This window comes from Bidens hawaiensis, unplaced genomic scaffold, assembly GCF_021521415.1.
Source record: "Bidens hawaiensis isolate Kalapana, Puna unplaced genomic scaffold, B.hawaiensis_p1.1 tig00036873_1, whole genome shotgun sequence".
In the NCBI taxonomy this organism is placed as follows: domain Eukaryota; kingdom Viridiplantae; phylum Streptophyta; class Magnoliopsida; order Asterales; family Asteraceae; genus Bidens; species Bidens hawaiensis.
This window is the reverse complement of record NW_027496447.1, coordinates 1-24,510: the sequence shown is the minus strand read 5'-3', so window position 1 is coordinate 24,510 and position 24,510 is coordinate 1. Positions and strand designations below refer to the sequence as shown.

General features: G+C 33.8%; 3 protein-coding genes and 1 pseudogene across 3 annotated transcripts; 3 read left to right on the top strand and 1 right to left on the bottom strand.

Moving 5' to 3' along the window:
- Window positions 1-279: 279 nt before the first annotated feature.
- Window positions 280-7,525, top strand: LOC143588896 (LEC14B protein-like). The gene is made up of 9 exons (XM_077069792.1): window positions 280-986; window positions 1,975-2,094; window positions 2,232-2,309; window positions 2,782-2,958; window positions 3,030-3,107; window positions 4,030-4,205; window positions 5,410-5,568; window positions 5,669-5,729; window positions 7,126-7,525. Exons 1-9 carry the CDS (start codon window positions 594-596, stop codon window positions 7,318-7,320), a joined length of 1,437 nt encoding a protein of 478 aa, XP_076925907.1. The 5' UTR covers window positions 280-593; the 3' UTR covers window positions 7,321-7,525.
- Window positions 7,526-12,132: 4,607 nt separating this feature from the next.
- On the bottom strand, window positions 12,133-13,404 carry LOC143588899 (uncharacterized). The gene has a single exon (XM_077069796.1). It carries the CDS (start codon window positions 13,402-13,404, stop codon window positions 12,196-12,198), a length of 1,209 nt encoding a protein of 402 aa, XP_076925911.1. The 3' UTR covers window positions 12,133-12,195.
- A 2,780-nt stretch (window positions 13,405-16,184) lies between these two features.
- LOC143588895 (putative LRR receptor-like serine/threonine-protein kinase RKF3 pseudogene) lies at window positions 16,185-18,413 on the top strand (annotated as a pseudogene).
- A 1,642-nt stretch (window positions 18,414-20,055) lies between these two features.
- On the top strand, window positions 20,056-21,846 carry LOC143588900 (methyl-CpG-binding domain-containing protein 4-like). The gene is made up of 2 exons (XM_077069797.1): window positions 20,056-20,188; window positions 21,190-21,846. The coding sequence occupies exons 1-2, from the start codon at window positions 20,108-20,110 to the stop codon at window positions 21,670-21,672; spliced, it is 564 nt and encodes a 187-aa protein (XP_076925912.1). The 5' UTR covers window positions 20,056-20,107; the 3' UTR covers window positions 21,673-21,846.
- The last annotated feature ends 2,664 nt before the right edge of the window (window positions 21,847-24,510 follow it).

Sequence of the window (24,510 nt, the reverse complement as noted above, 5' to 3'; positions counted from 1 at the left end):
ATCCTTAGCGTTTGTTAATCTGGAATGATCAATGCTTTTAAAGACTAAGTTGACTTACATTACGTGTCCTTGAAGATTTAAGATAAAATGATATCTAGATTGAATTATATGATCGGTGTTTGTGATCCACCTGTAGTAAATCCATATTGTTTATTAATCTGGAATGACTATTGATGTTTAAGGCTAAGTTGACTTACATTTGCGTGCTTGAAATTTTAAGAAAAAATGATATCTGGATTGAGTTTTATGATAGATTAATAAGCTTAAAGTTGTTTGTGATCAATTTGTATTAAATCCTTATAATTTGTGAATGGATGTTTAAGACTAAGTTAACTTACATTATGCGATCTTTAACTTTTTTAAGATGAAATCATATCTAGATTGTATATTATGATATATTAATAAACATAAATTAGGTTTTTGAGAATTGGGACATGATATGATGAATATGATCATATATAATCCATTTGTTTGCAGGGTTTGCTAGCTGAAAAATTGGGATGGTATAAAAATTAGGGTTTGCAAGACTACAATCATTTACAAAGTGTTTATGTTATAATGTACTTAGGGGTTGGACCACACTAATAGGTGACATGGGATATGCTTTAAGTAGATTAGAAATCGACCCCGATTATTCTGATGGTGAATCTTCACCTGTGGGAGATGATAATGGCAGTCACCAGTCTTCATCACAGGCTGATGTGGACCCTGAAGTTGCTCAATTAACAAAGCTGAGGTCAGCACCACATGATAAATTGAAACGGGTTCTTCCACGAAGGGAGGAGCTTAACGTCTCCCCTGTGAAAATGTTAGCGCGCCGAGAAGCAAATTATTCGGGTCGAGGGAGGTTTTCTTCAGCTGATCGATGTCATATGCTTAATAAGTATTTGCCTGTTAAAGGTCCTTCTATTGTTGACCAGTTGACCACCCGAGCTTATGTCTCACAGTTTTCAAATGATGGTTCCCTTTTCGTTGCTGCATTTCAGGTATTCTTGTTAACCTCATTAAAGTTTATTTTATGCTTGTAAACGAACCGAACTAACACAAGATGAGCATATTCGTTTTTGTTCGTTTAAAACCGAACAAAGGATCTGACACGAACAGTTAACGCACGGGGTTTTCTTGTTCGTGATTGTTCATTAAGAAAAGGGATGTGTTCATGTTCATTTATGTTTGTTGATTAATAGTTTAAATGACCTAGAGAAGCTCTTAATTGTTTCAGAGCAACACGCTTCACGAACTTAAATGAACATAAAGAACGAAAATAACTGAACACAGATGAACAAATATAAACGAACGTACCTGAGCAAACACCAATTAAAATAAACGTGATTATCAATCTGTTGGGCCTTAAAAATGAATAAAACTTGCCTAAATTGTAATGGGTGGTGATTTTAGTTTAATAAACATTATGAATAAAACTAGACTAAATTGTAATGGGTGATATTTTAGTTTAGGTAATAAACAAAATGAATAAAACTAGACTAAATTGTAATCGGTGGTATTTTAGTTTAATAAACAAATGAATAAAACTAGATTAAATTGTAATGGGTGATATTTTAGTTTAATTAAAATAGACTAAATTTTAATGGGCCTAACAGTTTAAATGTGTACATAAACGATCAAACTTAAACAAGCTAACGTTAATACAGAAACGAACATGTATAAACGAACGAACACAAACAAACATTTGCGAACATAAATGAACTAATGGAACATGAGTTCATGTTCATGCAGTTAACTAAATGAACAAAAACTTATGTTTATGTTCGTTCGTTTATTTTTTATGTGTATATAAAATTTATGTCAAAACGATTACAATAAAGTGGCAGGTAAATGGGCAACAAGTTGCGCCGCAACCCTCTTTTGAATAGCAAACCCGATTCTACTAAAAACAAAATTTTGGGTTCATTGGACGTGTAGTTCGTGTACAGGCATATGTTCTAAACTGGTAAAATTTGTACTTTTTAACAGGGAAGCCACATTAAAGTATATAATACTGAAATGGGGTGGAAACTTCACAAGAATATTGTTGCTAAAAGCTTGAGATGGACGGTTACGGATACATCTCTTTCACCAGATAAACGTTTCTTGGTGAGTTTCTTTTCCTTTTTTTCTTTTTTAATTTTGTTCTTAAAAGTGATTCACATCCAATTCAAGCAGTGAAGTGAAGTGTTTGTATTTTACATATTATTGTTCTATAAATTTACATATCATATTGTCCATTGCAGATTTATTCAACTATGTCTCCTATTGTCAACATTGTTAATATTGGATCTGCTGGAACAGATTCTCATGCAAATGTCACGGTATGAATGAATGTTGTTTCTATTTAGGAGTGTGCTCATGTTCGTTTGTTTAACTTTAACAATGGGCCTAACAAATTTGAGTGAACATACTAACGAACATTAATGAACGAACTTAAACAAACCACAGAAATGAGCACAAATGAACTAACATACATAACATAAATGAATGAGCGAGACATGTGTTCATGCTCGTTTGTTTAACTAAATTAACAAACAGTTTTGTTTATGTTCATCTGTTTATTAAATAAACAAACGTAAAAGAACTTCCCGCCAAATGGTTCATTGAACATTCAGTTTGTTTACAGAATCCTGTTCTAAACAGACTTCTCTTCTCTTCAGTATGCTATCAAGTATCAATAATAGTTTGTTAAGTTTTTAGTATGCCGCACTTTTATAACTTGATTGATTCAGTTTTTTCTGTGTAAAAATAGTGTTTGATTATATACAAAAATTGTGATTTGTAACTTCACAGGAGGTACATGAAGGGCTAGAATTTTCTGCTGATGATGAAGCAGGATATTCATTTGGAATTTTTTCTGTAAAATTTTCTAATGATGGCAAAGAACTTGTAGCTGGAAGTAGTGATGATTCAATTTATGTTTATGATATTGAAGCAAACAAACTTTCCCTTCGAATTCAAGCGCATACGGTAATGATTCAATTGTTACAATGTTATTTTGATTAAAATAACTTATTGCAGTATGTTGTTACTTTATGCAGTCAGATGTAAACAGTGTGTGCTTTGCTGATGAAGCTAGCAATCTAATATATTCTGGGAGTGATGATAATCTCTGTAAGGTAAATCTTTATATAGTTTTTATCCAAATTTAATATATTTATATTTAATAACAAAATACTTTTGCGTTTAGACTTCTTTTTTTAAAGAGTATAATCTGTTTTTTTGTTCATTTAATCTTTAACAACACCAGACTCTTTAATAATTTTATCCTTCAACTATATTTATTGATAAACATGTAATTGTAAAATAATAATAGTATGAAATATTGATAAAGAAATATTAGTGGTAATTACACATAAATATGTGGTTAAAAGTATGAAATATTGATAAAGAAACCAATTTATTAATAGTTTCTCACAGTTTTAGTTAAAATATTATTAGCATTGAAAAACATTTTGACATCTGTTTACAGATGTAAGTTAATTATATGTATATTAAAGATTTTAAACTACATACAAATATGTGGCTATCAGTATGAAATATTAATAAAGAAACCAATTGGTTAATTGCTTCTCGAAGTTTTAATTAAAATATTATTGACATTAAAAACATTTTGATATCTGTGGATTTAATTTAATTTATATGTATATCAAAGATATAAAACTGCATATAGACATTTCGTTAGAAGTATGAAATATTAACAAAGAAACCAGTCGATTAATAGTTTCTCACAGTTTTACATAACATATTATTGGCATTAAAAAAACATTTTGACATCTGCTTACAGATTTAATTCAATTTAATTAATATGAATATTAAAGACATAATGCTAAATTATGCATGTATTAGAGATATTAAACTGCATATAAATGTGTGGTTAATAGTATGCAATATTAATAAAGAGACCAATCGATTAATTGTTTCTCTCAGTTTTAATTAAAAAAATATTGTCATTATATTTTTTTAACATTCATTTACATATTTAATTAAGTTTGTGTGTATACTAATGCATACCAAACAATAATATTAATGATTTTTCAGGTTTGGGACAGACGTTGCTTCAGATCAAAAGGAAAGCCAGTTGGAATACTCACTGGGCATTTAGAAGGAATTACATTTCTTGATAGTCGTAATGATGGTCGTTATTTTATTTCAAATGGAAAAGATCAGACTATTAAGCTTTGGGATATCAGAAAAATGTCATCTAATGCGCCTCGGTATGTTAATACGATATTGTCATTATATTTGTAAACGGATACATTATCTTTATAAAGTTCTATATTTTTAAAAGCGACAAAAAAATGTATACAAGCAATAGTTCATTTGAAAAATGATAAATGATTGTTAGGTAAAATATCTTTGATATGAGTCCAAAGGTTGAATACTTGAACTGATTGGGAATCATGGATAAGGGTTTCTAAAATGCTTAGGAACAATATTAGAATATAATATCAGATTTTGTATTTCTATTTACTAAGTATAAAATTTTTGGCTTTGTATTTATAACTTCGTTTTCTTAAGCAAATCAGGTCGGTTTGGTTCTGATTATGGACTGTTGGGGATTTGCTTTTCTGTTTCAAACCAAACTGAATTGGAATTTGTCGACTCTTTGACTTTTTTCTTTAAATTACATGCGCGTGCACAGACACAGTGTGTGTGAGGGTTCTGACGAAAGCTACCTTTAACTTGGAAACCATGAAGTTATATATATGTATCTCATATATACATGCAGATTACATGCTACGTATATGTACTTCTGCGAGCTACATATATATTTTATCTTTTTTTGGTTTTGGCAAATACTAAAAGCATGTAAAAGGAATGAAAGAATAAAATTAAAAAAAATTTATTGTTAAAGGTGGTTTGCGCAAAGTTTTCAAGTATCATTGGGGAACCACAAAAAAGTGGGGAACCGCAGAATCATGTGTTTTACATGTTAAAAATATAAAATATAAAAAAAAACATTTTTACATGTAAAAAAACTCATTTATACATAATATTTTTCGGACCTTTTGCATATGTTTATATTCATTTAAACTAACTTTTTTTACAAATATGAGTTATATATACAATATATATATTAGAACGCCTTTTACATGTGTTTATATGCAAGGTTTGGTTCTCTTCAAAACTCCCAACAATTTTAGACCTTCATGAACTCCTAAAAACCAATCATTATATTTTTTTGTTATATATATTCAATATTATTTGAGGGTAGTAATGTCATTTATTATAAGTACTTCTATGATTACATATATACCACAAGTTACTGTGTAGTAACCAGGTTACATATATGTCTAAAATAACCAAACAAAGGTTATTTCAAAGTCGGGCTCATCTAGATATTCAAGTCTGTTCATATAGTTACATTATGAATGCTTATAATTATAATACATGTATATACATTTTTTTCCTTTTCAGCACTCCTGGATTCAAGAATTATGAATGGGACTATAGATGGATGGACTACCCACTTAGGGCACGAAGTATAATACATCCATCTGACCAATCGGTTGCCACATATAAAGGTCATTCAGTATTGCGTACACTCATACGCTGCTATTTTTCACCAGAATTTAGGTAATTACAACAATTATAACTAGCCAGATTATTTTAATTATTATAATGCTCACATCTTTATAATATGAACTTAACTGATTATTTGTTTATGATGTTGCAGTACTGGCCAAAGGTATATTTATACTGGATCTCATGATTCCTGTGTTTATGTTTATGATTTGGTAAGTATCACACTCCTTAAACTTCATTTTTTTCATCATATTACATTAATCCGCGTTTAAAATTGTTACCGTGATTCTCAAAAAACTCAAAAAGAGATAGCACCTACTAGAGGGGTCAATACCAGCACTTTTTTGTTGGGTTGCATTGGGTTGGGTTGACTTGAAACATTTTCTGTCCAAATTATTTTCTAATGATAAATTTATTTAGGAGGTTCTAGGGATGTAAATAAGCAGAGCCTGAGGCCTGAGCCCATTAAGGCTTGAGCTCGGCTTGTTTAGAGCTCGATCTCTAAAAGTAGTTTTTCAAGCTCGAGCTCGGATCGTTTATTATCTATTATATATTTATTTTTTTAATTTATATGTTCTTATATTATTTGCATAAGTAAAGAAAACATTTGTTGTTAAATAATAAGATAATTTGCATATATATGTGTAATTATAATTTTTTTATAAAATATATATTTATATGTAATATATTATTTGCTTGCGGTGCGCACATATGATGTATATATGTGTGAACCCTCGGGTGGGCAAAAGTGAAATTGCACTAATTTTGACGTTATTTTACTAATCTCGTGAAAATAACGTTAAAAGTGACGGACGGTTAATCAGGCATCATGTAGTGGCGTTGATAGCCGAAAGACAAGGGTACATGCACCGATCAGCCGGTCCCGATGATTGAGTGCTATGTGCCTTATGGCCAAGGCTTGATGCAAAACTACTATCAAGCCGGGGGTCTCACCGGAAGCAGCCTCTCTATCCTTATGGGGTAGAGGTAAGGCTGTCTACATCTTACCCTCCTCAGACCCTACCATAGCTTTGCTATTGGTGGGATATACTGAGTACGATGATGATGATGATATTATTTAATTATTTTAATCATATTTTTATATATAATAATAGTTATTACATAAACTCATTAAATTAAAAGTAGATAAATAAAAATCTTGTTTAGGCTTATGAGCTAGCTTGAGCTCGATATGTGAATCCCGACTCAAACTTGTTTGTTGAATGAACCTCAATAAAAGCTCGAGCTTGGGCTTGAGCTCATTTAACTATTTAAGCTAATAAGCTCGGCTCGATTCAAGTTTTTAACGAGCCAATTTCTAGTAGCTCACGAGCGGCTCGGCTCGTTTACACCCCTATGTTTTTTGCAATAAACATGTACTTTGTGTGACCTTCGACATGCAGCCCGTTCTCTTTTGACCTACTTTTTTTTTATTTTACTCGTTTGACCCCTTAGAGATAAAACATAGCTCAAATCTGCCCATTTAGAAGTAAATAGTAATCAAACAGATGATTTCTTGTGTAAACCAATTCAGGATATTGTAAGCTAATAAATACAAACTGAATTGACCTGTTTCCATTGTAACCGATACACTTTAATCATTTTCAGGTGAGTGGGGCCCGGGTTGCAAGACTTGTGCACCATAAGTCAACCGTACGGGACTGCAGCTGGCACCCTTATTATCCGATGCTCGTTAGTTCTTCGTTTGATGGAGATATCGCGAAGTGGGAATTCCCTGGTAACGGAGAGAACCCAATTCCCGCGAATAACAGTCGGCCTCGAAGACAATATTTTGATTTATAATCTACAAATAAAATATGTAAGTCTTTTGTTTTCATAATATATAAGATAATAAGGAAAAGATGGAACAAGTGAATCAAAGGAAATGACTATTGTTGTGAAGTAATACAGTATACACCACCAATCTTTTGTGATTTGTCTAATTGTCTCATTCTATTTCCATAGAAAAGATTGTATATAGACAAGTTTTTTTTTCTGTCACAGGATAACTGAATCTTTAATAATCATATGTATAATTATGTGCCTAAAGATATATACTATAGTTTGTGCTTCAGCTTTTCACATCCTATAATGATATGGTTAGACATTGCTCTTACTCATGGCAACAATAAATATGTTACAGTCTAGAGGTGTAAAAAAAAACCCGAACTCGGAACCGGACCCGGAAAAAAACCCGGAACTGGTTTTTTGTATACCTGGGTTTTTAATACCCGAACCCGTACTCTACCCTACCTGTAGGGTATAGATAGGGTATGCATTTTGGTACCAAAACCCGTACCCGAACCGGACCTAATTTGTACCTAGTAATACCCGAAAACCGGAACCGGTTCCATACCCGCAACCGGTTTTTCAAATACCCGAAACTGGGTTTTTCAAATATCTGATTTATACCCGAAAATACCTGAAAAATACCCGGAAAATACCATTAAAAAGTGCAACCCCTTAAAAACATCCAATATATACCAGAAAAATACCCGGAACAAACCCGAAGAAACCCAAAAATAGGGTTTTTTCAATATCCAAAAATAGGGTATTCAAATACCTGGATTTAGAATACTCGATTCTATACCCGAACCGAACTCGATACATATGTTATGGTTACCGATTTTTCAATACTCGGTCATACCCGAACCCGGTTCTATACCCGAAACCAGGTATATGAAAAACTCGATTTGTGCACCTCTATGTTACACTACTATTATGAATATTTCAAATTAAAATTTTTTTAATGATTATAAAAGAATATTTATAAACTTTGATTTGAGGGTTTGTTGAATTAAACTAAGGTAAACTATAATATCCTAGGAGCATGATCCATGTACAAATATCGATCCTACTGTTGACCTTACACACCAACCGTTCGATATTTAACTAAACTATTTAGGGTGTAATGGGCACGATAGGGTAGCGTACCATAAACGTTTGTCGAGTCAACACAAAATCAATCACGCCAAAATGAATAAAATCACAGGCTTTTGATTAATACCAGTTTAAATGCTTAAACATAACGATCACTCAACCAAGCTGGAATGTAACCTATTAGCTTGATGCTCGATATAAATATTCGAATGGTTACATAAACATAACCTAATTGATTTGACTAAAGTCCACATTAACCGATATAGTAGAAACCGGCTTGTAACGGATATTGACCGTATTTAGGGACCAGTTAAAGATTTTCACTTAGGAACAATTAATTTATTTAGAATCTCTTTTTTTAATGGTGTTTTGATACCAGTCGTCAATATCCAAGTTCAAGCCCAAAAACTAAATTCAACCGTCCATTATTAGCTTAACGATCCATATATTCGAACTCATATTCACCCTCATCAGAAAACCCATGAAGGAAAACCCCTTACCACAAAACCAGAGGCCTGATAGATGAATCTCCCATTAAAGCCACATGTTTTAACAATGATTTAGAATGTTCAGATCTTATGATCATTGTTTTAGACGAATTTTGTTGGGGAATTTCTGCAAATGAGTATGCTTGGATATCTGAGAGTCGTGTAAACACTATTAGATCAAAATTATTTGTCGTTTTCAAATATTTTAACCGGATGAAACTCATTAATTTGAGCAAGACTTGAGTATGATATTTGTGAGAGTATGATGAACCAGAGATTGTATCGTATGATCAAAACAAAATATATTAGGGTTTGAGACATGGACAATGATAACTGCTTTGCAGTTATCACAACATTTAACAAATGATAATACGTTCATGTTGGTTTTGTTAAATTTGTAACGAAAATTAATTAAAAGTAATTTTCTGGCGGCTCGACCAGAAAATTAATATATTTAATGAAACAACATATGTCCGAAATAATATAAGCTCGACCCCAACCATGAACGCTACCCTTGGACCCTACTACCAGGTGCGCTCCCCCCCCCCCCCCCCGGGGGGGGCAAGGGGGCGTTGGAACCATATGAATTAGGGGCTAATTACCGATATGATTATAAATTATAATAAAACCAAATAAGCGTGCACCCCACACCTAATTTATTTATATTCATATTACAATTAACTTGATCAACAAGTTAATCTCTGACTACACTAAAATCACTAACAAATTTTACATAGAACAATTTAGTAGGTCTTGTGTTTTGATCATTGTTTTCTTTAACAACATTTAACCAATATTAGCTCCTTATTTTCAAAACTTTTATTTATTTAAACAGTAATTTCTAGATTTTCTAGAATGAATAAATTTAACTAGTATTAACTCCTTATTTTCAAAACTTTTATTTATTTAAACAGTAATTTCTAGATTTTCTAGAATGAATAAATCGATGTAAATATTAGATTATGAAAAACGGGTTAAGTTATTTTACAAATGTCAACAAAAATGAGAAGTGTGAAAAATTATAATTAATTGACATTTGTCAAGTGGGGACCAAAGAAAAAAGAGTAAAATAATTGTGCATATTTTAACTTTTCACATGCAAGTTACATGTCAATTTCTATCATTTTAAAATGTTTATAACTTTTTTCATATAATATTTTTTTTAGAAAAAAAATATGCATAATAAGAAGTTTTTTGAAAAGTTGTAACGAGATTATATGAATTTAAAGGATGTATGATTTTATTTTGAAAACCCCACTTTTAAGTTTTAACGATTAAATTGAACAAAACAAAAAAAACGGTCATATTGACCAAAAGTTGCTCGAGTTGTTGTCCATTATTTGAGGTACCCTGAACGCCATATAAGTTGACGGTAGCGACGTTACCTATCGGGTACCAAAGCCAATTTAGGTATACCGCTTGCGTCCCTCTCCCCTTAAGGGTCGTTTTCATTTTTTGGTATGTTTTTATGTAACTTTGATTTAAATTAGAGACCTTATCCAAATGAGAGCCTTAATCCACATCTTTAATGTACTCCTAGAGTCACCTTGCCTATAGTTATTTTATATATAGGGTATTATTCGTATATAGAAGTTGTATTATTAGTTTATAAACATAGTGTGGATGTGAACCCCCTCCCCCCCAACCCAACCCAACCCCCAAGTGTGCATTTGCTCTAAATCCTCTTAATGCAGGCACCATTTTACGCGTATATATATATTATATGTTTAACCAACTGTTTTGAATACCAAGTTTCTTTAACAGATTCTATTAAAGGGCAGGTTGGAAATGGGTCTAAGGTCAGGTTCTGGTTGGATATATGGCTAACGGAAGATAGATTGAAAAATCGGTTCCCTACTTTGTTCTCGTTAGAAGCGAAGAAGTTATGTGTGGTGGCTGATCGATGCATAGTAACGGATGGAAATTACTCGATAAAGTGGAATTGGAAAAGGCAGCCTATGTACGAAGTGGCGGTTAATGAACTGATAGAAATTCTTGATTTACTGTATTATTTCAGGTTTAAAGGAGGAGAAGACAAGTGGGTTTGGGGTGGTGAGGCACTAGATTCGTTCTCGGTGGCAACAATGAAGAAATATAGAGTTGATCCACCATGTCCGAACAGTATCCTAGATTGGAATAGTTGGGTGCCGATGAAAGTGAACGCGATCGTCTGGCGAGCTATCCAAAACAGCCTTCCCACGTGTGATAATCTGATAAAAAGGAAGATTCTTTTTGGCCCGGATATATGTTGTAATTGTTTAGCGGTGGGGGAGTCGGTGGACCATATATTTGTTTCATGCTACGTTGCGTGTGTGGTGTGGCAAAGAATTGGTAGGTGATGTAACATTCATACTTCCCAAATCAAAGACGTTCAAGGGCTATTAGTGGCTGTCAATCAAGTTCCAGAGGTGGAGCATAAAAGAAAAATGGTATATTCTATTGTAATGGCTGCTATTTGGTGTTTATGGGAAACCCGAAACAAGTTCATCTTCGAAAATAAGCCGGTAAAGATTGATAAAATGCTTGGAGACATAAAGGTTTTGAGTTTCTTATGGATAAAAAATAGGGCGAATAGTTTGAGTCTAGATTGGAATAGATAAAAATCGATAGTGTTGTAGTTTTTGTTCTTGTTTGTTTGTGGTTCCAGCCCTTGCTACCTTCTTGGTAGGAAGGGTTTTGGTTGATTTAGTTATGAAAGTTGCTATTCAAAAAAAAAAAAAAAAAAGCCGACAAAGACATGATTTCATATGAATCTTAAAACACGTGATATAATTTTTCTATTTTTTTCTATTTTTTTACGTTTTAATTTTATTTTAATTATATGTTTTTAAAATTATCAGTGAATGTGATTCACAGCAGTAGGCAAAGTCGGAAAAGCCCCAACCATATATGAATTTATCATTTTCTATTGTTTCATAAAGTAACAACAAATGTCGCATTCAACAGGTTGCTGTATTACATTACAACACACTAAAAGAATAACAATAAATCGTTTTATTAAACATCACATAATATGGAGTAGCAACAAATAACAACATATTCAAAACAGCATTCCCTTTATTCAAGCAACATGTTGTTGTATTACATCATTTTAACAAAATGAGCGAAACATCTCCTTACACGAAATAAATAAACAAATAACCGGATCATTAATATAAAAACTTAGTAATAAATGAAATTGACTACAAACATTTCCCTAAATCAAGTTATAAATGAAACCGGTTTAAAGAATCAATTAAATTGTTTATAAAAAATGAAAAAATCAAAGAATATAATACTTCAATACATTACAATACCAAAATTCTTTGTTTTACCCTTTCAACTCTTTCCACTGCACGCATTGCGATGTGGGCCGGGTCTTCTGTATCCCCGATTCAATCGGGCACGGTGTCTGAACAGGTAGCACCATGCAGTTATACTGTAAACATACCGAACTACTAACCGGGATCACTTCAGTCGGCTTAATCGGCACCTCGGTCAAAAAATTATGTTGCAAATACAACAATTGAACATTTCCCGCCTTCAACCGATCCATCAACGTTGTGGGGACCGAACCCGTGAACCGGTTATTATTAAGATAAAGATTCTGTACGGTAGAGAAAAGCGGAGACACCTCTCCAAACAACATATTATGACTAAGATCCACGGTCTCGATCGCCACTTCCTTCCCGGGCTGAACCCGGCCGGTAAACAAGTTCCTTTCGAGTTGGAGATTAGTTATCGGGAAATCAAACACGCAACTCGGGATCGGACCTGTGAACCGGTTCAAACTTAAATCCAAATAGCTCAACCGGTTTAAATTTGGTAATAAGTAATCAACCCGGCCCGAAAACCGGTTCCATGAGAGAGAAAGATATTGTAAAGAGGATGGTAAAAACCCGGGAGGTATTGAACCGGATAAATTATTATGTTTGAGATCCAACCGAGTTAGGGTTTGGGAAATGAAAGACGGTAACGACCCGGATAACTTATTATGACATAACACGACGTTCGTTAACGCCGGTAAGCTTCCGACAGCCCAAGGAATACTTCCGGTGAACTGATTATAACTCAGATCAAGTGTCCGTAGCCCAGTAAGCCCACCCAAACTCGCCGGAATCTCGCCGGAGATAAAATTCCGACTGATGCCCAAAAACCTTAGACTCTTGAGGTCCGACAAGGTGGCCGGAATTGTTCCGGTGATTCTTCCGGGAACGATTGTGAGTTCTATAAGGCTTGTTAACTTTCCGATGGCGGGGTGAAGGTGGCCGGAGAGGCCAGGGGAGGCGGCGCGTGGGTCACCGAGGTTTAAGGTGATGACTCGGTCGGCGGAGCAGAAGACTCCGGCGAAGTTGCATGGGTCGGCGGTGAAGTCCCATGATGAGAAGTAATTAGAACCGGGTATGTCGTCTAGTGATTTACGGATGGTTTGGAGTGCTAGGAAATCAGCTGGGTCTAGAATTGATAGTGAGAGTTGAAAGTGGTGGATGAGAATAATAATAAAGAGTACCAAATATCGGTTCGTGATGTTCATCTTCATTGGAATGAATTGGACACCTAAAAAAACAAAAATTAAAGAATAAAAGGAATATACAATTGGAAAAATATAAGTGAGAATTGAAGAGAAGAAGATGATGATGATGATGATGATGATAGCGATGAAGAAGTGAAGTAGTTCTGGTGATGTTTATGTTTTATGTTTGTGTATTGTTATTATTAGTTTTTTGTTTGATTCGAGAACAGCCAACGGTTGTCCGAGCCTACGTGGGAGGTTCGGGTGTCAGGTTCATGTGCACCAGATGTTTTTTTATTTCCACCTCATTTTGTTTAATGTATAGGTCTACTATTTTTATACTTGAAAAGTGTATATGTGAAAAAATAGATACTTGATAAACATTTCACATATAATAAAAAGGTAAAGGCTTAAAGGCTCCTTTTTGTTGGAGATGTTCTTGTACTAGAAAATTAAGAAGATTCGTGAAACAGTTTATCGCATTTTAGTAGTATACTTTAGATTTTTATACGAGTTTAAGAAAATGGATATGTTATTTTGAACATCTTTTATAATAATAATAATCAAAAGTAATGTATTGTTGAAAACAAACTTTTAACGAAATTAAAGTAATGAATCTTGAATAGATGGATGCATTGACTGAATAGAAGCTTAAAAGTTGAAGGTATAAATGATATCTTTTAACTATCATTAAAAGTTGAAGCTTAAAACTAAAGTAATTCTATTTAACCACGGACACACTAACCTTTTTGGTTATTACTCCGTACTTTTTTGACCAACAGGTTAGCAAACTATATATATTATACTTAACAATGTTTCACTTTCCATTTCATATTTCCCACATAGGTTGTTAACCGGATCAGCCCATTTGAGTTTCGTGTTAACAGGGTCGGACTAGTCGGGTAAAATGATAATCAAGGATGGTGATTTCTCAGGAGTCTCGCGAGGTATACTTTAGACGAATTCCACATCCTGAATTAAATAGTGGGGCAAACCTCATCCTGAAAATAGTCTTAAGACATATAACATACGAATAAACAGACAAAACATTTTATAAAAGAATAACTGAATATACCTACATTTTTGTAAAGTTGAACATAACCGTGTCAATTAACAAAAAAAAAGTGATTAAAAATTGCACTTAAAAAATATGAAACACATGTTGGAGTATTTGAAAAGCTAGGAATGAGAGGTTGTTTGAAGGCAACGTTTAAAGGTTGAAGACATAATTGGAGAAATTAAGTCTCTAGGCTTTTTTATGGTTTAAACGCAAATCTAATTGTAAATTACAATCGATAAGTTGGTCTAAGTGGTGTTCTTTCAAGTTTAAGTAGTTGGGTTATTGGGGCTCCTCTCCGGCTTGTGGAGAGGGGTGTGCTTCTTTTTGTGGTTTGTTTATAAAAGTTAATAGTTCGAAAAAAAATATGAAACACACTCAATTGTCTCGACATGATTTTAAGTCGACTGATTATCCATTAACCCTATTTTATTTAGATTACGGTATGGACAAGACTATGTGGGTTGAGAAACGGAGGTAAATGAAGTGTTTTATAATGAAATTAATCCTTTAATGTATGTGTTTTATGTTGAACATCTAACAATTATTGGTTTTGTTCTTCTACCTAAAACGTAATCAAATTTAAACGTATTATGACACTTGATTAATGAGAATTCAATAAAAATCATGATAAAAATAAGGAATAGTCCAAAAATATCATAATTGTTATAAATGAATCATGGTTAACCATTATATGATTCATCTATAAATCACTGTAAATTCTAGAATTAATGATGGCACAGACTTGAATATGATATTACAAATATAACCTGATTATCGCTGGATTTACATGATGTATAATTGGAGCATAATTGAATTAGGTAGACCCTCTTTTGGTGGAGATTGAATCAATTGCATGATTTGCTAATCAAAATCTGCATCTCTGATTCAATGATAATATTTGCTTGATCTAAATGTAGGATGACAAGATAACAAAAATAAAATCTTTAAAAGCCTTTTAATTTAATTAAACATAAATAAATATTAAAAGAAAACTATCTGAGAGTTGATATACGAATTGACACAAAAGAATGATATTTTTTTAATATTAGTTAACATATAAATAAAACAATAAAATTAAATCTTTAATAGTTACCAACTACAATAATTTAAATATTCTCATTATGTCCTTGGATTTAATTAAAAAGAAACACAATTTTTTTTATTGGTTAGTGTCATTTTTTACGTTAAAATTTACTCTCATGAATTTAATCATACATGTATGTTCAAAAAAAGACTTATTTAAGTTCATGAGCCAACTTGAGCCTGTCAGGTGAAGATTAAGCATCTATATGTGATTTAATGGTAGGAGGCTTGAGTTTTCTAATGGAGATTTAAGTTTAATTCCTATTTGTGTCACTTTGGATGAGTATTAACAATGAAGGTTTTGAGTTAGATCTTGTGCAAAGGTTATCAGTATGAATCTCAGATATCACAACTACTGTCAAGTGGCAGCCAACGGTATGGTTTCTCGGAGAACGCCCAAGTCAAACTCTAAAAGTCAACGTATGCATGGTTAAGACAACATTGTTTGGCCAGAGTGGGACAACGGTGCTCTTCAAATTTAAAGAGTGCGGTAGCCTAAATACAAAACAATCACCGTTTTAATAAGAAAAGGTGAAGATTAAGCTTTGACTTGTTCATCACATAATTTTCAGGTTTAGCTCATTTATATACTCGTTTATACCCGTTTAACCTCCACACACAAGTTCAATTAGTAGACCTCGTGCGAATAATTAATTCCATCTTTTATAAAATAATACCAGAAGAAAGCAAAAGGAAAAAAGATAATTGCACCTGACGTGGCCATAACTAAAAGTCCACGTGTCTTGCAACCTGTCGTCAGATATAATCCATCATTGAATGGCTGCTTAAAACAAGTCAAAACACATCCCTTGTCACCGGAATATTTACACTCCACTTACCCCATGCTTCACCATAGTACATCTCGCATCACCACTTGTACATCCCACCATCCATGACCATCCACCACCACCTACTCCTTATCCTCACACCACCTCTCTCCACCAGCCAAAACGACACCGTCTCATGTTCTCTAAACTTCGACTTACTCCGCCGCCTCGTCGGCTCCAACCGCCCTTCCATCGACTCCTCCACCGTCTGCCGCTACGCTCAGCAAGCTCTCCGGTTAGTAGAATCCGACCACCTCCGTCGCACATCCTCCTTTGTCCCACCACCAAACACAGCCGAGTCATGCTGGACGGCCTACCAAGCATTCTCCGATTACTTCTACCCTAACTTTGACCTCCGCCGGAACTGCGGCTTCCAAACGAATTGGATCACCGTCCCTGGCTGTATGAACATAACTAACCGTCAACAATTTGAAAACAAAATATCTAAACCGTCGTTAAACGCCGTCGTTTCAGCGTGTAACCAGTCTCTCACCGGCTCTTCGTGTTCGTCGTGCACCGTCGCGCTTTCGAACCTCCAGGCGTCGTATTTGAACGGTGAATCAGTCGGAAACCTAACGGACTGCCGCGCGTATCCGTTCATCTACGCCGCCGCGTTTATCAATCAACTCGGTCCTACCGATAGAGGTACGGCAGTTTGTTTATTCTCTCTCAATATTAATTTCTCAAAAGCAAACAACAAACACCAAAACTGTTATCATCGTTATCGTTATTACCGTCGTAATCGTTATCGTTCTATTCGGATCCGCAATCGGATTCTGGTATAACCGTAAAAGACGTAAAAAAGCTGAATTTATACAGTCTCTGCTTTGGATTCATACACCGGAAGCACGACTTTAATAAGATACACGATTGATGATATCAAAGAAGCTACCAGAAACTTCTCCAGAGATAATATTATTGGTAGAGGCGGTTACGGAAATGTGTATAGAGGAGTTTTACCTGACGATACGGAAGTCGCATTGAAGCGGTTTAAAAACTGTTCTGCGGCCGGTGATGGCAGTTTTGCGCACGAGGTTGAAGTGATTGCGAGTGTCCGTCATGTGAATCTGGTGGCGTTGAGAGGATATTGTACCGCCACCACGCCGTTTGAAGGTTACCAACGGATTATTGTTACGGGTTTGGTTAAGAATGGGAGCCTCCATGACCATCTTTTTGGTAACGAGTCGTTACGAGCCAATTTAAGTTGGCCTGTTCGTAGGAAGATTGCGTTAGGTATGGCTCGTGGTTTGGCTTATTTGCATTATGGTGTCCAGCCTGGGATTATTCATAGAGATATTAAAACTAGTAATATTTTATTAGATGAGAATTTCGAGGTTAAAGTGGCTGATTTTGGGCTGGCTAAGTTTGCACCTGAGGGTGCGACGCATGTGAGCACTCGGGTTGCTGGTACAATGGGTTATGTTGCCCCGGAGTACGCGTTATACGGTCAGTTAACAGAAAGGAGTGATGTTTATAGCTTTGGGGTTGTACTTTTAGAGCTATTGAGTGGAAAACAGGCTCTTTTGTCGTTAGGTGATGGTCAAGCGGTTCTTTTGGCCGATTGGGCTTGGTCAATGGTGAGAAACAATACGCCATTAGAAGTTATTGATGGTGGTATGGCGGAATGTGGTCCACCCGAGATTATGGAGAAGTATGTATTGGTTGCGGTTCTTTCTTCTCACCCACAGTTATATGCTCGACCTACAATGGATCAAGTTTTGAAAATGTTAGATATGGATTTACCGGTTCCTGCAATACCTGAAAGGCCAATGCCACTTGTAGCTGGAATTGAGGACATCGAGAGATCGGTTAGTAGTGCCGGTTCGGGTCAATTGTCTACTCCTAGAGGATATCAAGCATATACATTTGAGATGGATGTACGGTTTGCCTCTAAAGAGAAGGCAGTTGAGGAAGAGGGAAAAAGATGACTTTGAAAGGTTTGTCTACAAGTGAAATGGAGTTTGAGAAAGTTTAATCTATGAAAGGTTTTTATTTTGACACGTCAAACATAGAGGATCTCGTGAATAATTTTTTATATTTGTAAAATTAAGAGATTATTTATATAAGCTGTAAACACTTATTTAACCTTCAAATTTGTAATGAAAAATAATTGAATAGTTTTAGGTTCAAATAAAACATATACCTGGAGAAAAAGCAGGAGCCTTAATAATAGATTATAATCAATTTTGTATACACAAATTCATTTGAGCTTTTTTTGTGATGTTTTGGCTCAACTCACCAATACCTTTCACTTGTGTTTGAAGTTTGAAAACTTCAATTTTTTTTTTCTTTTTAACGACTAAGATTATACTATATCGAGTTTGAACCATTGGCTCTTATTTCACACCTTAATCGGTTTATCATGTTATAAAAATGGGATGGTTGAAATCTTTATTTGCTACATGATTTAAATTAGAAGAAGATACTAGGAAAATTGTTAAAGAAAACAAATATTAATAATTTTTTTAAAGTGATTGCAGGTGAAGGAAATGGAAAATATAAAATTATAAAAATATATTATTTAATTGAAAATTTCCCGATTATCTTAGCCAACGTTCAATCGTTCATACCCTATTGTTTTAGGGCACACGAAGTGGGTTCCCTGGTTCCCAAAATAGTGAACACATGGACGAGATGGAGGTGAAAGGTGCTAAGGTGGAAGATGATGAGGTGAAAATCAAATAGGGGAAATGGCCAACGGGGTTGGAATGCAAATATTCACTGGTTTGGGAGTGAAAGTAAGAACAAATTTTGATAATCGTGAAGGAGAAATCGGTGAATTTGATTTGAGGAAAATAGGAACACTACACCCCCAAATCTAGTGACACTTGTTAGATCGGTGAAAGTGATGCTTCAAGGAATTCGCTCTTTGTGCCCTTAGCATGGGAAGTAGAGATACAAATATCGGATTTTCTAATATTGGTAACTAATTGAAACTAGTTTTTGGTCAAAGGTTAAACTGGTTGTTGCCTATTTATATGCTTGGAATCTATTACAGTCAAAGCTGATTAAGTTACTATATGAACATGTGATCTAGATTGTCGTGGTCTAATAAAAAAAAAAAAAAGAAATCACCTTAAACTAATTAGGGTAAATAGGGCATCGAGCCACGAGGAGTATGTGGCTAGTGTAAAATACAACTGATTCCTAACATTATAATATAACAATTTTGGAGTGCTGATCACACTAGCAATGGTTTGAGTTTGAAGCAACACAATCACTTAAGCCACTTGCAAACAATTAACAAGAAAAAAATCCAACCTGAGCTCAAGCATGTAACTAAGTATCAACAAACGAATCTGGTTATCTGACTAGTCAAATCTTAGGCATCAACAAATGTAAACACGACACCAATAACCAAAGGTTACTTGCCGGTGTGACTCAGTTAAGAACAAATGTATGCTTTATCTCACTCAAGCTAATCATTAAAATCCTATAAGTCACATATCACAACAATTAACAAATTAATCGTTTTGATTGAAATAAAACCTAAACCGAGTGTATACTCAAAAATACCAAACATCAATACTCATAGAATTACAAATAGTTCAGTTCTTAAACACGAGAAATACTGAAGGTGCCTAACCGTTTCTCTCTCTAACCGTAGGTATGAAAATTTAAATCGTATAGACGTGACGTGACGTGAGAGAGTAAAACATCTTTTAATAAATATTTTTAACTAATTAATAAAATGTTGGAGTGGGCTTGTGAATGGGATAAAAAGAAAAACACTGGGCCTGGGTGGGTGAGTGTGACTCCGATGATGGAGAAAGGAGGATCTGCAAACAACTCGCCGGAGACTCCCAAGGCTGCACCAGCCTCTGCCTCTTCTTCTACGTTGGTAACTTAACCTAACAATCTCTTCTTCACTTCCTCTATATTATTTCTCCTATTTTCCGAATAACTTTGGCTCGCAAGTGATTAGGGCTTTAAACCACCTCAATTCCTAGTTTATATATTTCTATTTCTTTTTTATTAAATTTCACCTAATTCTCATGCACATGGAACTTATATGATGCGAATATGCTTGTGCGATATATAATAATATTGAATCTCAAACTATGTTCATTTTGAAATAAGGTACACTAAACCATTGCAAGATATAAGATTTGTCCCACATGGGTTGTATGAGTTATTGATGTGGGGTTTATAGGCCAAATGAGTTTCTATATCCATAGACTACTCTTTTGGGTTGAGTTCTTTTATTTGGTCTACATCAGAAGCAAAAACAATTAACTCAAAAATAAAAATGAAAATCTATAGGATCGGTTCGGTTTTTTTGTTTTCTTTCGGTTTTCGTTACATTCAAAATCAAACTGAACTGTAAGTTTGGTTTTTACTAAAACATAAAACCAAACCATCAGTTTTTGTTTAGATTCGGTTTTTTTGAATTTTTTGATCTTGAATCGGTCTTTCAACATCGGTTACCAGAAAGTTTTAGGTTACAAGAACAGGTAATTTGGGGAAAATTGTTTGAATATGAAGTGTGAACACATTATAGGTAAAAATTGTCATGTTATTTAAACTGAAGGGTATTTTCGTAATTCGGCGTGTTTTATGCGAACTTTGTATAAATTAAAGTAGTTTAAAGAGTAAATTGTGGTTTTCGTTCATGTGGTTTGTCCAATGATGCGGTTTTAGTCCAATAGTTTTAAATTTGCGATTTTCGTTCTTGGACAAACCACAGGGACGAAAACCGCAGTTCACTCTAGTTTAAATGTACTGTTGTTATTAATGAAAACAATTGGAATACATGGATAGCTTCCGTACATACATCATCTCCTATTAAATTGTATAATTACACGTCTGCCCTTGTTGAAGCCCGGTTAATTGTTAATGCAGAAAACATCAACAAGTGAGATTGTTGCCTTTGCTGTGCAATGCAACACCTGTTACCAATGGAGGAAACTAGCAACCGAAGAACACTTTGAAGAGTTCCGATGTACCCAAACCGCCGACCCATTTGTTTGCAACAAACTCCCGGGGACCACATGTGAGAAACCTGCTGACATCAGCGTTGATTCGTCTCATGTCTGGGTCATGGACAAACCAAACATGTCAAAAACACCAAAGGGTTTCAAGAGAATATGTACTCTTAGAAGCGATTACACTAAAATGGATGTGCAGTATATGACCCCTCAAGGGAATAAGATAAGAACGACCCCGGGTATGGTGGATTACCTTAAGGAGCACCCCGAGTGCAGCCATTTATCACCGTCTGATTTTTGTTTTGCAGCCCCAAAAATAATGCGCGATACGGTCCCGAAATATGTGGTAAAGAATCCAATTAGTAGCACCAAGAAGAAGCAAAAGGTGAAAAAGTAAGGAGGGAGTGTTGTTGACTTGTTGATACACCTAAAAGAATTTATTATAAAATGCCACTATATAATATTTTTAGATGATATTATCACCATACTGAAGGTATGAGCAGGTATTGTATGATGATGATGTTAATATGCTGTTGAACTATAACATTAGATGTGCATATGGTATGAAACTATTAATGAGTGCAGGTTAGAATACTAGCTCGGAAACCTTGTTTTGTTATGTGTGCATGATAGTAAAACTTTTCCTACTTTCTATCTAAAAACTAATAATTTCAATTTCAAAGTTTTAGGGTGTGTTTGGGATTTTACTTGTTTAAGGTAAAATTGTACAAGGTATTTTGTGATTAGGTAAAAAGGTCTTATGCTTTTCAATAAGGAGTTTTCAAAAAAGTGTTTGGATTAACATAAGACAATAAGTTGTTTTTTAAAAAGTGTTAGTTTAACTTATTGTTGTAAAACCAATTACATGAGAATCAACATGCTTAAACTCAATTGGACACCACCATGTATTTTTTTGATAGAAGGAGACGAGGAAGGTTCGTATTATAAGAAGATTATAGGAGCAAATTCAATGTTAGCAGGGATAGTTGAGAGTGACAGTTACTCGAATTGATGAGTTAGGTGTGTGAATTCAATGATTGAAGCATAGTTAGGGTTGAGAATAATGATCGATGGCAGGGGATAAGCGATCGGTAATTAATGACAGGGGTAGGTGGAGTTTTAAAGAGCTGGGTGGAATGAGGGTGTAATGAGAATTTTGGATCTTGATAAGGAGATAAGTTAGGAAACTCTAACTTATTGAAAACATATATTTTGGCCTTGTGGATAAGGAGATATGGAAAAGAACTTATGTATTCCCAAACACTTTTTTAACACAAAAATAACTGATTTAATCAGTATAAGTTATAAGAAGAAGAAATAAAAAATTCCAAACACACCCGTAATAACATCAAGTTTTAACATATAACAAGTATCATATACATACCATCATCACATATTTACCACAAAATTCTAGTGTAGTGTAAACCAAAAAACACAATTTATATCAAAATAAGTCGTTATATTTGTAAATATTACATGGTATGGATGTTTCATTTCAACATGTTTTGTTTTGGGTAAGGGGATACTAGAGTCTATATAAATTTTACTTTTTATAATTGCATTTTATGTTGTAATAATAAATTAATTAACATTTATATAAACTTTCAAATTTTATATGATGCAAAACGCCTGTGACATTGATTTAATCGCATACTTTCAATTTGACAACTGTCATTTCTAGTTTTCGCAATTGTTGCCAAAAGCAATATGCCTCGCATAATCATTGCAGATATGCATTTAGGGGGTGTTTGGCCTAGCTTTTTTAGCAAAGCTTATAGCCTTTTTAGCTTATTTTATAAAATAAGCTTCATTTGGTGTTTGGTTTAACTTTTTTAGCTTAGGCCTATAAGTTTATATAAGCTAATTTGTAAAAGCTTATTTGAAGATGGTTATTTAGCTTATTTGAAGAAGCTTATTTGTTTAAGAAGGTAAATTACTCATTTGCCTTCAAAGGTGATGGATTAATAATATTGAAGTAACTTATTACTATAACAAATTAAAATAATGGTTTTAACAACTTATTAAGATGTATAATCAACTTGCATAATATAAGCTAATCCAAACACTTAAAAATGGCTTATCAAATGATATAAAATAAGCTATAAGCTTCAAAAAAATATAAGCATAAACACAAAAATATAAGCAAGGCCAAACACCCCCTTATTTAAACTTCGATTCTTTAACATGGAAAAATAAAAGTTAAAATGTTACTAATTAAATTTGTTAAAATAGACTTGTAACAACTTAACGTAAGATAAGTTAGTTATGTGTCTGTATGCATGTATCAACTTTTGGTTGGTGACTAATGCAGGCACGCAGATGACATTACAAGACGCGATGAATGTCTAATCAAAATCAAAATCAAAATCAAAATGAAAGAATAGGTTCCTTCGCATCCATCATCCAGTGATTGAAGAAACAATACAATAATAATAATAATAATAATAATAATAATAATAATAATAATAATAATAATAATAATAATAATAATAATAATATAATCAAGTGATGACATGATATCCACCCATAATGCGGGGTGTTATTTCTCTTATCATTACTACTTTTTGCAGGTATTTTCTTAATCTAGCATGAGTATGAATTAATTGGGCGAAAATGTTTGCATTGGATTAATAATGCAAATGCCTAATTATGTTTATCGTGAATACTGTTGAAGGTGACCTAATTACTAATTGATTTCTCTAGAATTAGGTTACAGATTACATTACATTACATTACAATGAAATGATGTTCAGTCAATTGAAACTATTTAGTTCAAGGAGTTGATTGATAGCCGTGCCTGTGTAATATTTATAAATGTGTTTGATGATTTCATTATTGCAGCTGCCGTACTTAATTGCAGTTTGATCTCTTTGGGAACTTGCTAGCTTCTTCTACTTGTTTTGTTTGGTTTTTCTCGAAACAGGTAAACCAAATTCTTCTTGCTCGTTTTTATTCGTTTTCATACAATCAAGTAGCTGCTGAACTTTTTTATTCTGATTCATGTTGTACGTCCATTTTAGCCTATATATTTAACAAATTAATATTAATAATAACATAATAACCTTTCTGAGACCAAACTTATTGATTTACTCTTGGAAACAATTCTAGATAAACAATGTTTTGCTTTTGTAGGATGTCACTCAAGCGGCAGAGCGCTACTATGGTCTATTGTGATCTTGTCACTACTTGTTATCCTTTCGCAACTTATTTTCTATTTGCATGGGCCATTTGGTGC